At 34.6% G+C, this 13,412-nt stretch overlaps 1 protein-coding gene across 3 annotated transcripts in view; it reads right to left on the reverse strand.

The window, feature by feature from the left end:
- Positions 1-13,412, reverse strand: part of LOC137387452 (casein kinase I-like) — a 73,687-nt gene that overhangs the window by 23,616 nt on the left and 36,659 nt on the right. For all 3 annotated transcript variants that reach the window (XM_068073881.1, XM_068073879.1, XM_068073880.1), the window contains exon 4: positions 3,966-4,035. In XM_068073881.1, the coding sequence (XP_067929982.1) occupies positions 3,966-4,035 (70 nt within the window). The remainder of the gene's footprint in view (positions 1-3,965; positions 4,036-13,412) is intronic.

The following is a 13,412-nucleotide window of genomic DNA, read 5'->3' on the forward strand; positions in this document are numbered from 1 at the left end:
AATTACTAAAAGGTTAGAGAGGCTCAGCACGGGCCTGTAAGCACTACTTTCTTTAATAATGACAAACCGGATTACTCAGTTTAACAGGGCGTAATAATTATGAGATCATGACTACGTGTTGTGAAATAGTACAAAATATTTTTCAACATTTTTAATAGAAATGGCAAGTTTTCAGTTTCCAAGAACTTTAGTTAATTTATGCTACATTAACTATTGTGAAGTAATCAAAAAACCTCTGCTGGCCGTTTTCTGATATTTTACAATTCAGCATCACAGGCACTGCACTGGACTATTGGCAGCAGCAACACCACAATCAGCAATATTAGCTCTTGCTATTTAATGTCAATAACCAGAGCATCGGTAAATAATCAAAAATTCATCGACATTCCTCTCCAATGAGCGGCTAGATATCACAGAGGAGTGCGCATAAGCCTTATGATAACTTTTATGAAGACTCAGAACAATATTCCAGCGGTATTTCATCAGATAACATATAGAACACTGCGAATACTACAGAGTTTGTTGTCTAATTGCTTAGCAATTAGTAACACCGAAACAATAACTTAAATGTTGCAAACCTCAAAACAACTTCCTTCAGTATGGTGGCTCACAAGCAAAGTAGTAACAATATCAGTAACATAGCAACTGTCTCTAGACTGTCTCTAGAAGGTTCATGATAGATGTTAACATTTGGAGGTGGCTAATCATTACGGTTGATACCATACCCTATGTTAGACATTCCCATCAGCGTTTCACAATGGGGAAACATTTTCTAGTATAATGGTGAATAAACAGACAAAAAATGCTATTACTGAACCAAGTATAAAAAATCCTCATATATCACAACTTCTCCAGCGGCAGTAATTTATGTTGGGACAATCATAGCACAGATTTGGCATTGCAGCAAGATGAACGGACTTACCAATTGGCAGCAGAAAACAAGAAGTATGTAGACACTGATAGTCTTCGCCAAAATTTTAAGTAGTCAATGATTTAGCAGTCTGATGAGAAGTCTGATGAACTTGGGTATTACCTTACACTTAGGGTATTACCATACACTTAGGGTATTACCTTACACTGAGGGTATTACCTTACACTTAGGGTATTACCTTACACTGAGGGTATTACCTTACACTTAGGGTATTACCTTACACTGAGGGTATTACCTTACACTTAGGGTATTACCTTATACTTAGGGTATTACCATACACTTAGGGTATTACCTTACATTTAGGGTATTACCTTACACTTAGGGTATTACCTTACACTTAGGGTAGTACCTTACACTAACGATATTACCTTACACTTAGGGTATTACCTTACACTTAGGGTATTACCATACACTTAGGGTATTACCTTACACTTAGGGTATTACCTTACACTCAGGGTATTACCTTACACTTAGGGTATTACCTTACACTTAGGGTATTACCTTACACTTAGGGTAGTACCTTACACTAACGATATTACCTTACACTTAGGGTATTACCTTACACTTAGGGTATTACCATACACTTAGGGTATTACCTTACACTTAGGGTATTACCTTACACTCAGGGTATTACCTTACACTTAGGGTATTACCTTACACTTAGGGTATTACCTTACACTTAGGGTATTACCTTACACTTAGGATATTACCTTACACTTAGGGTATTACCTTATACTTAGGGTATTACCTTACACTTAGGGTATTACCTTATACTTAGGGTATTACCTTACACTTAGGGTATTACCTTACACTTAGGGTATTACCATACACTTAGGGTATTACCTTACACTTAGGGTATTACCTTACACTCAGGGTATTACCTTACACTTAGGGTATTACCTTACACTTAGGGTATTACCTTACACTTAGGGTAGTACCTTACACTAACGATATTACCTTACACTTAGGGTATTACCTTACACTTAGGGTATTACCATACACTTAGGGTATTACCTTACACTTAGGGTATTACCTTACACTCAGGGTATTACCTTACACTCAGGGTATTACCTTACACTTAGGGTATTACCTTACACTTAGGGTATTACCTTACACTTAGGATATTACCTTACACTTAGGGTATTACCTTATACTTAGGGTATTACCTTACACTTAGGGTATTACCTTATACTTAGGGTATTACCTTACACTTAGGGTATTACCTTACACTTAGGGTATTACCATACAATTAGGGTATTACCTTACATTTAGGGTATTACCTTACACTTAGGGTATTACCTTACACTTAGGGTATTACCTTACACTAACGATATTACCTTACACTTAGGGTATTACCTTACACTTAGGGTATTACCATACACTTAGGGTATTACCTTACACTTAGGGTATTACCTTATACTTAGGGTATTACCATACACTTAGGGTATTACCTTACATTTAGGGTATTACCTTACACTTAGGGTATTACCTTACTCTTAGGGTATTACCTTACACTAACGATATTACCTTACACTTAGGGTATTACCTTACACTTAGGGTATTACCATACACTTAGGGAATTACCTTACACTTAGGGTATTACCTTACACTTAGGGTATTACCTTACACTTAGGGTATTACCATACACTTAGGGTATTACCATACACTCAGGGTATTACCTTACACTTAGGGTATTACCTTATACTTAGGGTATTACCTTACACTTAGGGTATTACCTTACACTTAGGGTATTACCTTACACTTAGGGTATTACCATACACTTAGGGTATTACCTTACATTTAGGGTATTACCTTACACTTAGGGTATTACCTTATACTTAGGGTATTACCTTACACTTAGGGTATTACCTTACACTTAGGGTATTACCTTACACTTAGGGTATTACCTTACACTTAGGGTATTACCATACACTTAGGGTATTACCTTACATTTAGGGTATTACCTTAAACTTAGGGTATTACCTTATACTTAGGGTATTACCTTACACTTAGGGTATTACCTTATACTTAGGGTATTACCTTACACTTAGGGTATTACCTTATACTTAGGGTATTACCTTACACTTAGGGTATTACCTTACACTTAGGGTATTACCATACACTTAGGGTATTACCTTACACTTAGGGTATTACCTTATACTTAGGGTATTACCTTACACTTAGGGTATTACCTTATACTTAGGGTATTACCTTACACTTAGGGTATTACCTTACACTAACGATATTACCTTACACTTAGGGTATTACCTTACACTAACGATATTACCTTACACTTAGGGTATTACCTTACACTTAGGATATTACCTTACACTTAGGGTATTACCTTACACTTAGGGTATTACCATACACTTAGGGTATTACCTTACACTTACGATATTACCTTACACTTAGGGTATTACCTTACACTTAGGGTATTACCTTACACGTAGGGTATTACCTTACACTTAATGTTTTGAAGATTATTTCATGTTAAATTAGCTAGTTATTGGCAAATTAACCACCGAGGATGACAGGTGTTCCTTTAATATGGGGTTCTTTTGCATGAGCTAGAATAAAGAAAAGCGAATGTACTCGCTATCATGAGCTAGAATAAAGGAAAGCGAATGTACTCGCTATCATGAGCTAGAATAAAGGAAAGCGAATGTACTCGCTATCATGAGCTAGAATAAAGGAAAGCGAATGTACTCGCTATCATGAGCTAGAATAAAGGAAAGCGAATGTACTCGCTATCATGAGCACAACAGTTGGTGATAGTCTCAAGCAACTTTGTCGTTTTCCTCCATAAACGCTAGTTATGACTCTCAGCAATACTTGTAGTATTTCAGGATCTCAGTATTTACTATTTGTACGATCTTTCTAGTGTTTTGTGAAGTTACCATTATACAATAAAATTGTAAAGAGTTACCGTTCTGCTAGACAAGAACACTATATATTAGTATTAAGAGATTCTTCTGGTGAACTTTTCAAAGCAGCTCGTACGCACGCAGGAAGGTGGGCAGAGCAAAACACTAACCATGAGTTCCGAGTTGTTTGTAGAACCTGAACTCAAGATGGAGCTGCGGAGCCCTAGACCTCATTGACTCCTGTAACAACACCAAATACATTAATGTGATCTCCTATAACACACCGATGAGTTCTGTCTCCTGCTAGCAATTCTCTTCATGATCAAATAGAACACATTCAAACACAACTAACAAAATTCAATATTCTCGCGCTATTCTATAACTAAGGTGTTTTACAGGTTCCCTACGTGTATGCACCTTCTGGAGTACATGCGACAAAAGGCTAATTAAATGTATGTACCTTCTTGGCTAAGTGTAAAAAAGGCTCCCAAAATGGATTTACCTTCTGGGGGTAGGTGTGATAAAAGGTTACCTAAACATATGTACTTTCTGGGGTACATGTGAAAGAAGTCCCTCTTAACGTACATACTTTCTGGGGTACATGTGACAAAAGGTTCCCTGAACGCAGGTACCTTCTGGGGCATTTGTGACAAAATATCTATAAATGAATGGACTACTTGATAAACAACTGTTTATGAATTTACTCGGATACTTATCAACTTGGAGTTGTCTGCTATATGCCATCATTGGCTTTAACAATGATGGGTATTGGACAAAATCAGCGAATTATTCCAATAAAAATTTTTGTCATTACAAAGATGAACTATGTAAAACAATATTAGCCCAAAGGTTTAATGCTTTGACGGTCACAATACTCGTTGCGCTAAGTGCCACTTTTTTTTCACTTCAAATGAGGCATTTCATTTTGGCTCTTGCTCTGTTATTATTTGTTCTAGCAAGCCTAAACTAACAATACATTATTACAACCTTTTCAACAACAGAATATAACCAACAATAAGGTCACCCATTTGGGTGCTCTAAGGTCACCCATTTGGGTGACCTTAGAGCACACAAGATGATGCCGAATACTATAATAATACAAAAGTTTTGGTATTTCCATTACAAATACATTTGTATTTCAAAAATACAAAATTTTTAAAATAACAATACAACCGCCTGAGTTCTAGTTCATATTGCATTAATGCCAGCCATTTTATTTTGCTGGTAGAAGTGTTCAAATACAAAAAAACAGTTTGGAAAAGCTAAAATAAATTAATGCAGAGTTATATAACGCAATGTGAATATAAAACAAACCGTTATTAGAGCCCTGAAAAATGAAGGAATGGCTAACAAATAAATTCATATCGCCCAAAATAAAATAAACGGTAGTAGAAACCTCCCAAAATGAATGACGATGAGTGCTCCAACAAAAAAAAATTTGAAATTTACACTGATAAAATTGTTAGACAGAAGACAACATACAAAAACATAAGTCTTGTTTACAGAAATTAAAGGTTTTGTTCGGTTTTTTGACTTTTGCAAGACATTGTTTTTTCGATTGGTTAGATCAGCAATTACCAAGAAATATAATGTTTCCTATCAATAGTTTATAGATGTATAGATGTTTATAGTGTGATAGAACTTGGGCTAAGGAAGTTATCACATAGTTTTGAAAGTCTTTATAAATATTTAGGTATCATTTGAAGCATCGCGATGAAACATATAATAAACAATGATAACAGTACAAAATGTTGCTGTTATCCATTTTATTGCCACAATTAATTAAATACTCGTCCCAACTCTTACACCTGTTTCATATTCAATTTAAATATATTTCTACTGAGAATATACTAGGTTTGTAGATATTTTGTAAACATGCTTGTTCACCAGTTATTAAGTTTCATAGACTCTATACCTACTGACATATTCGCAGAAATGTGAGTATGGCAGTTGGGTCCCATAAGCGTTTGGGCCGAAGCGTAAAAATGGCACCTAAAAGGTTAATGATGTATTGAGAGCTGTATGCTCGCCTACAGCTAGCTATGGCCAAGGCCAACTTCATTGTGTTATTACATAATATTGCGCACCGCAACCATCGTAAAAGATATTGTATCTCTTCGACAGTTGTGAGGGAGATACGATTGGGAAATGAATGCTATAAAGTATAATACATACGCACGCTTCCTACACATAGGGAATCTGAAAGCATCTTACAATAGTGTTACATGCTACAAATTTTTGAGCTTCGAAGTTGTGGTTTTAATCGTAGGAATGAGAAAGATGAATTTACATGATACGCAGGAGTGGTCGCACAACTCCCAATTGTTTGTAGCTGATGAGTTTACATGTTACAAAGAAATTGTCATACAACTCCGCGTTTTCTATATTAGTCTGTTGCATTTTTATTTACAACGGGGCGCATAATTTATATCGCGGCTGGCACTCCTAAAATGCATCTAAGGTCAAACGTCAATGTCAAAGCGTGTAAGAAATTTGTTTTTAATATCGGAGTTAATATTTTTATTTTGAAGATAATATTTTTAAAACTAGTGCATTAAAAACAGAGATGCTGTAAGGACGTCACTAATGAAAACTATGAAAGTCCAATCTCCGATCGCAGAGATATGTGCAATAATACGAATATCGATGGTTACATGATACGCAGTACTTCGTTGTTACTACGATGTTATCAAAAATACCCTCTCTTGAAATGGAGGTTTGAATCGCTTTGAAGATTTAAAGAGTCAACATTTTGAACCATTTACATGCTACGAAGATGAAAAATACGACAAAACTTTGTAGCATGTAACACTAGTGTTAGTAGCGACCCAAAGTACCGCAGGATAGTTTGGTTTCATCGAAACAATGATGCTTGTAGATAAATTTCCAATAAATCTATGTGCATACAACAAAACTGCATGCAAGTTCTAAATCTGAAATGGTGCGAAAAAGATGAAGCAATGACGTAGATGATTTGTCGATTATTAACACACTATAGAAGAACCACTAATAAATATGCTGCAACCACACGGGCTAAATCGCATTATTTTCAATCATAATTCTCACGTCTACTACTAACCATAGGTGTTGGAGGCATTACACGATTTTTTTTACAACAAAACAATATATAGATTTGTTTTCCTCGATCTGCCCTTGGTGCAATGAGATACTGAAACGCTCATGACTAAACAGTTTAACTGCTGACTCCGCGATATTTCATCTTCATCTATATATATATATTTCTCAAAGTATGTGTGTGGATATATCTGTGTGTCATTCCGGTTATAGCTATTAAAATCTTTATAATGAAATATTTCATTCTGATGGATTTGAACACACGACAAATACCACAAACCCATAAACAAGTTTCTATCCGGGGCGCTCTACCACTGAGCTAGAACGGCAGTGATAAAAAAGTTTTCGTATACCGCATATCCCATGCACATGCTAACTATTTTAGCCTTGCGATTATGCATTACGATGCCTCTGTTAAGAAACATTTTGGGACCTAAGTTTATGCGACACGATGCTTTTTCGTTTTTTGTTCCGTTAAGGATAATTTATTCGACCCGACGATATGGACAATAATTTATCTCGAACCTAAGATTTGGCGATTTGTGTACTTATTATATACATTATTAGAAGATATGTACGTCACTGAACTTGCTATGGCGAGTTATCCGTATCCGTTATACGGTATATACGGTATCCGCTAAAATAAAAACTTTTCGCAGTAGTAAAATTGATGTTAAAAGTTTAAGGCTTACTAAAATACATACTAAAACTTCCTTCAAGTATGTGTTAAGTAAACTAAATTCATTCAGGTTAGATTCAGCGTTCATGTTATACGTCTGTCTCGAAGGTAAAAACTCTCCACATAATACATTGTAATGTTATATTATCTTGGGCCCGCTGATCGTAACCACAAAATTCACTAAACCATTGTAGGTACCTATAGTTACTAAGGTTAACATAGTATTTTGGCCCCATTTTTTATTTGTACCTATAGCCTACGATATTAGCCTACGATATTAGCCTACATGCCAAATTTTGCATGCCAACACTGAAATGAACTGAAACCATATAATTGTATATCAAATAATTTTGGATTGTAATCGTAGCAAAATAGTCTATATTTAGCCATTACTTGCTAATGATTTCATATTTACATTTAAATGCCTTTACATTTTTGTTTTTCCTTCTAATTTATTTTAACGAAACACTTCTTTCAAGTTCTGAAATTTTAAATTTACAGTTGTTTGAAAACCTTTACAGTTATTTTATTTATTTTTAATTTAGTTGTCTTGCACAAAACCTTTTCCTCACAATATGAAGTTTGAAAGTTAGAATGGCAAATGTTGTTATATGTTAAATACAAATCAATTTTCTGTTCAAAAACTTTTTTATTACATTTTTTGCATGCCAACATTAAAACGAACTGAAATCATATAATTGTATACCAAATAATTTGTTATTGTAATCGTAGCAAAATACTTTATTTAGCCATTACTCGCTAATGATTTAACATTTACATCTAAACACATTTACATTTTTATTTTTCCTTCTAATTTATCTCAACGAAACACTTCTTTCAAGTTATGAAATTTTAAATTTACAGTTGTTTGAAAACCTTTACAGCTGTTTTTATTTTCTCCCTTAATTTATTTCAACTACACAAAACACTTCTTTCCATGATATGAAGTTTGAAAGTTACAGTTGTTTCACAAAATTTGAAAACCTTTACAGTTGTTTTTATTTTCTCACCCATATTTATTTCAACTACACAAAACTTTTCTCTTATGATATGTAGTTTGAAAGTTAGAATGGCAAATGTTGTTATATGTTAAATACAAATCCATTTTCTTTCCAAAGACATTTTTATTAACTGGGCAACGCCGGGTAGTACAGCTAGTATCTATATAAATCTCTGTTTAGTGTATTTTCTGTGATTCTTTACTTGGGTGTGTCCAGATATAGCTATTTATATCTTGGAACGAAAAGCTAGCATCGTGCTGGATTTGAACTCATGAATATTGCACCTGCATATTTGTAAACCAATCATCTAATCACAAGTCTACGATTCTAAGGTTCTTACGTTATTAAGAACCTTAATAACGTTCTTATAACCTTAATAAGGTTCTTATTCGTTGGTCGCCATGGCGAGTTCAGCGTTATCCTTTAGGGTAAAAACGGACTCGCAAACATAAGTGATAAAACTTAAGTTATAATTTTGAAGTTTACTAAAATACATACTAAAACTTCCTTCAAGTATGTGTTTAGTAAGCTAAACTCATTTAAGTTAGATTCAGCGTTTATGTTACACGTCTGTCTTGAAGGTAAAAACTCCCCACGGTACATACTGCGAGTAGTACATTGTAATATTACATTTTCTTGCAGACCATAATCACAAAATGACTAAAGTTACTGTACGTAACGTAGTCTTATAAGTATAGACTATAAGGTTAAAGATGTGGTTGCGTCAAAAAGGTTGATTTAGTGAAAGTAAGACCAATAATAAAAGGCTAAAACATCAGCTACAATTTGATGTCATTTTTATCTTTGTAGACTAACCCTGTCCAGAGATATATGCGTTTGAATGAGGTTATCTTTTAAAAAGTTCAAATTTCAGCGGGTGCTTCATTCGTGACGTAACTAGTGATACATCTGAAAAGAGTTAACGAGCGATAAATATAAGATCACTTCATTAGCCAATCATTAGCACGAAATTTTTATATAAGTCGTAATAAATATTATGACTCGTAAAACGCGTTGTCTGTGATCTCAAATTTAGGGATTTTACTCTACTATTAAATCGCATGGACATCGATATTTACTAAATTAATTAACATCGGTACATTAATGAATTACTCGATTGACACATTTTATTGACGAACAACAGAATTGTAAAAAGTACTGTAAAGTTACTGCGAAGGTGAGTCTGAGTTTTCTGAGCACCAGGTGGTTAAAGTGCTACAGAGGAAGATAGGAGAATGGAGGTAAATTTATCTTTTAGTTTGAGTCTCCTATGGATATACTGTTGTGTTTACATTCAGATTATATTTCCTTGTTTGAGGTAATAATGTAGTTTCCTGCGCGCGTGCGAGATAAGGATGTACAGTGAGTTCTTGATGGCTTCTTTTTAATCCATAGCATCTAGCAATACAATGGCTTAGATTGATGAATATACTAAAGGTAATAATTTTAGTACTCACGAATACATTTACTAATTGATAGAATTACAACTTTTTGCTATCACCAATCATCGTTTTATAGTTTTTTATCGTTTTACCTAACTATATTTGCTTCAAATTTCCGTCGGCAGTTTTAACTAGTAAATTAGATTTATGATTTGACTTTAGATGTTCACTTCTAATATGTAGAACTGTCTTTAACTTCCAAAACCAAAGCTTCGAATCGGTGGCTTGGCGTACTTATGCTTTTGTTAAACATTTATTCATTTTTAAAATTACACTCACAATCTAACTCCCAATTTGAAAGCTTTCAGTAGATACGCGTTAGAATGACATATCTATGAATGACATATATATTTATTGCATTTGTTTTATTGATTACAGGATGTTTATGTTGTCCCACCAGCGGAAGCAGCTTTGTCAGTGTGGAAACTGCCATAAATGGGAAAGAGAGACTTGAATGTGTGCTGCATAAACCATGATGTTTTGTTTTTGAGTTTGCTGCAGTAGATGAATTTGTCGTATTGTATGAGCTGAAACAATGTGAGTGGCCATGACTTGGGTGGATATTTTTATTAAAAGCTTTATGACGAGATGAAAATTTTTTTGCTTGTAAAAGTTATATAATAAAATAATATATTTGAAGATAATGCAAAACATGATTTGCAGAACATTGAATATATCATGGCCCCGTTGACACCTGTGCTGAAATCTTGTCTGATAAGATGGATTTCTGAAGTGTAATCAGAGCTGCATGGACACAGGCACTTTTGCATAGCTCGACCATTTGTTTAGTACTTGAATCAAATGTGACCAGTGAATTTTTTTACAAATTGCTACCAATAATGACTCAATAACATTGACAGTCGACTATACAATGTACATGCCTTTTAGAGATGTAGCTGGTTTCGCCACATATTCTTTTCAAAGACGCAACTTGCTCATTTTACTTAGTAACTAGTTTTCGGTGTGGGCAATGATATACAGCCCCCTCCCCCAGGATAGGCGACGGGCATCATGTGGGCGGGGCTTTTGGGGCCTGTATATCATTAGTGTGGGTAGCGACGGAACGTGCCGATACAAAGATCTTATTCTACATAGTTTGCTTGACATAATTACCGTAGAATTAGTAGACCGGTAGAATTAGTAGTCGGTACTAAGATGTTTACACAGAATTTAGAAGCTAATATGACCAGTTTTTCATTTTCCTTGTTTGAGACATTGGTGATAATGTATATGTAGCTGGATTTAAAATTTTATTCTAGCCAACATGAGCGAATACAAGATAAAATATATGCTAATAGAGCCCCGTAGGACTAGACTTTTATCGCAATAACCGATGTGAATACGAGAGATAGATACAGGTTGTATCACTTTAAATCATTTTAGGCAAATCATTACGCGTTGCATATACGTGTTACATCATTTTGGGCAAATCTGGGATCAAATTACCGCGATCAAATGTTTTCGATTTTAATCTACAAATATCTTGACAATGAGATCGCCTAACACAACAAACAACATATTAACTGATAGACAAAGAAAAATACTTTCTTTTAAAATCAACTAAAATTTGACGCAACCACATCTTTAACAATATGTTAACCTTGTAGTCTATAAGGTTAACATATTGTTTTGTCACTATTTTTTTAATGATGATTTTTACCAGACATTAGATACAGTCAAACATGGATAACTCGGCCACGGATAGCTCGAAAACATGGTTAATTCGAACAGTTTCTTTGGTCCGTTCCCACGTAATGATAAATTGCTATAGATAACTCGAACTCAACACTGTTAATTCGAACTGTTTTTTTGCCCAACGGCTACCGAAACGGTTGTTATCGCTTTAGAAAATCACTTTATTCAAAGCCATAGAGGTAAACCTCATATTTTCATAATTCATAAGCGTTGTTATTACCACCATCGGCAAAATAATTTTGTCAACGACTTTTCTAAAGGTTTGGTCAAATTTGATTTACACTGCTATACGATTAATAGCACGGGCTTGCCGGGTCACGCGCGCAAGGATTTTCGCCACACACATACAAAACAAAAACAGCGTGTTGTTTTGTATGTGCGTGGCGAAAATCCTTGAGTGCGTGACCCGGCTAGCCTGTGACGAATAGTTTTCCGACGTTGATTCCGTGTTGAATCGACGTCGGAACGTTGAATGTTTAAAACGTCTTAAAATTGTTTTTACTAAACGTATACGTTGTCTTAGCTAAAAAAACTATTAATCGTTTGACCTAAACACAGAATACGTGTGTACATTCAATAAGTATCCATTCAAAAAGCGTGAGTGATATACAATGTACCGTTAAACCTCGTAAAACTTTTAATTGAACTGCCTCGGAGTGTTGCTCTTAACGAATCCCAGGTAAAGTAAGGGATTTTTCTTTGGTAACTTTTTCTTGAAGTTGCATAAACTTCAAGAAAAGTCGGCAAAATTGATCGTGGGTAAAACGCTCAAAAGAAAAAGATGTCTTTTCTTTTGAGCATTTCAATAACGATCAAGTTTTGCCAATGTCAATCTAAAAAAACGTCCTGGCAATAACATCACCTCAAACAACAAACCAATCTCAAGTGATAGAAAAATCTCTATACTTTTTGATAAAAACGTTTTAAACTTTACATTAGAAGCATTTAATTTGAAACAAGCCATTTGTGCTTTTGATTTATATTATAGTTTGCATATGTACATGTATCTACTAATAAATAAGTAAATACATGGACTTGTGACAGTGCTCTGATAACTTGAACGCTCTGATAATTCGAACACTTTTGCTCGGTCCCTTGAAGTTCGAGTTATCCATGTTTGACTGTAATTACTATGCGTTTTTATACCGCTCTATACAATATTTTCACCATACGACGCCAACATAGCCTGTCTTGACAAACTGTTGCTTTAGCACAGTTGTCCCCCGTCGAGCGGATCGAACAAAACTACAGCTTGTCACAATACGCACTGCACCTGATGCATCAGCTGCACTGAAAGGGAGTTTTCCCTGTCGTCTATGCGACTTGGCTGCGATGCTATGTCGGTTACTCCATTGGTAGTCAAAACTGATTTAGCCCAAAAATTTATGTAGAAAAAATAAGATATAAACGTTTAACCAGAGACCGACCAGTCTCTGCGGTAAACTTTAGTAGAACTTTAAAACACTTTTGTCACGATACATAGTTTACAAATTAGAATGGTATATGTTGATAAAAAAATAAATTTTCTGTCCAAAGACTTTTTTATTACTCCGTTTATTATTTTATTATATTATTATTTTTTATTATTCAACCTTGTACAACTATAATGGATACCTTGTACAACCATATAGAAGACCTTCTACAACTATATAGGATACCTTGTACAACCGTATAGAGTATAGACGAACAAAATGTTTACCTGTATATGACATCACACTTAGCGTG

Source organism: Watersipora subatra, chromosome 2, assembly GCF_963576615.1.
Source record: "Watersipora subatra chromosome 2, tzWatSuba1.1, whole genome shotgun sequence".
Taxonomy (NCBI): Eukaryota; Metazoa; Bryozoa; class Gymnolaemata; order Cheilostomatida; family Watersiporidae; genus Watersipora; species Watersipora subatra.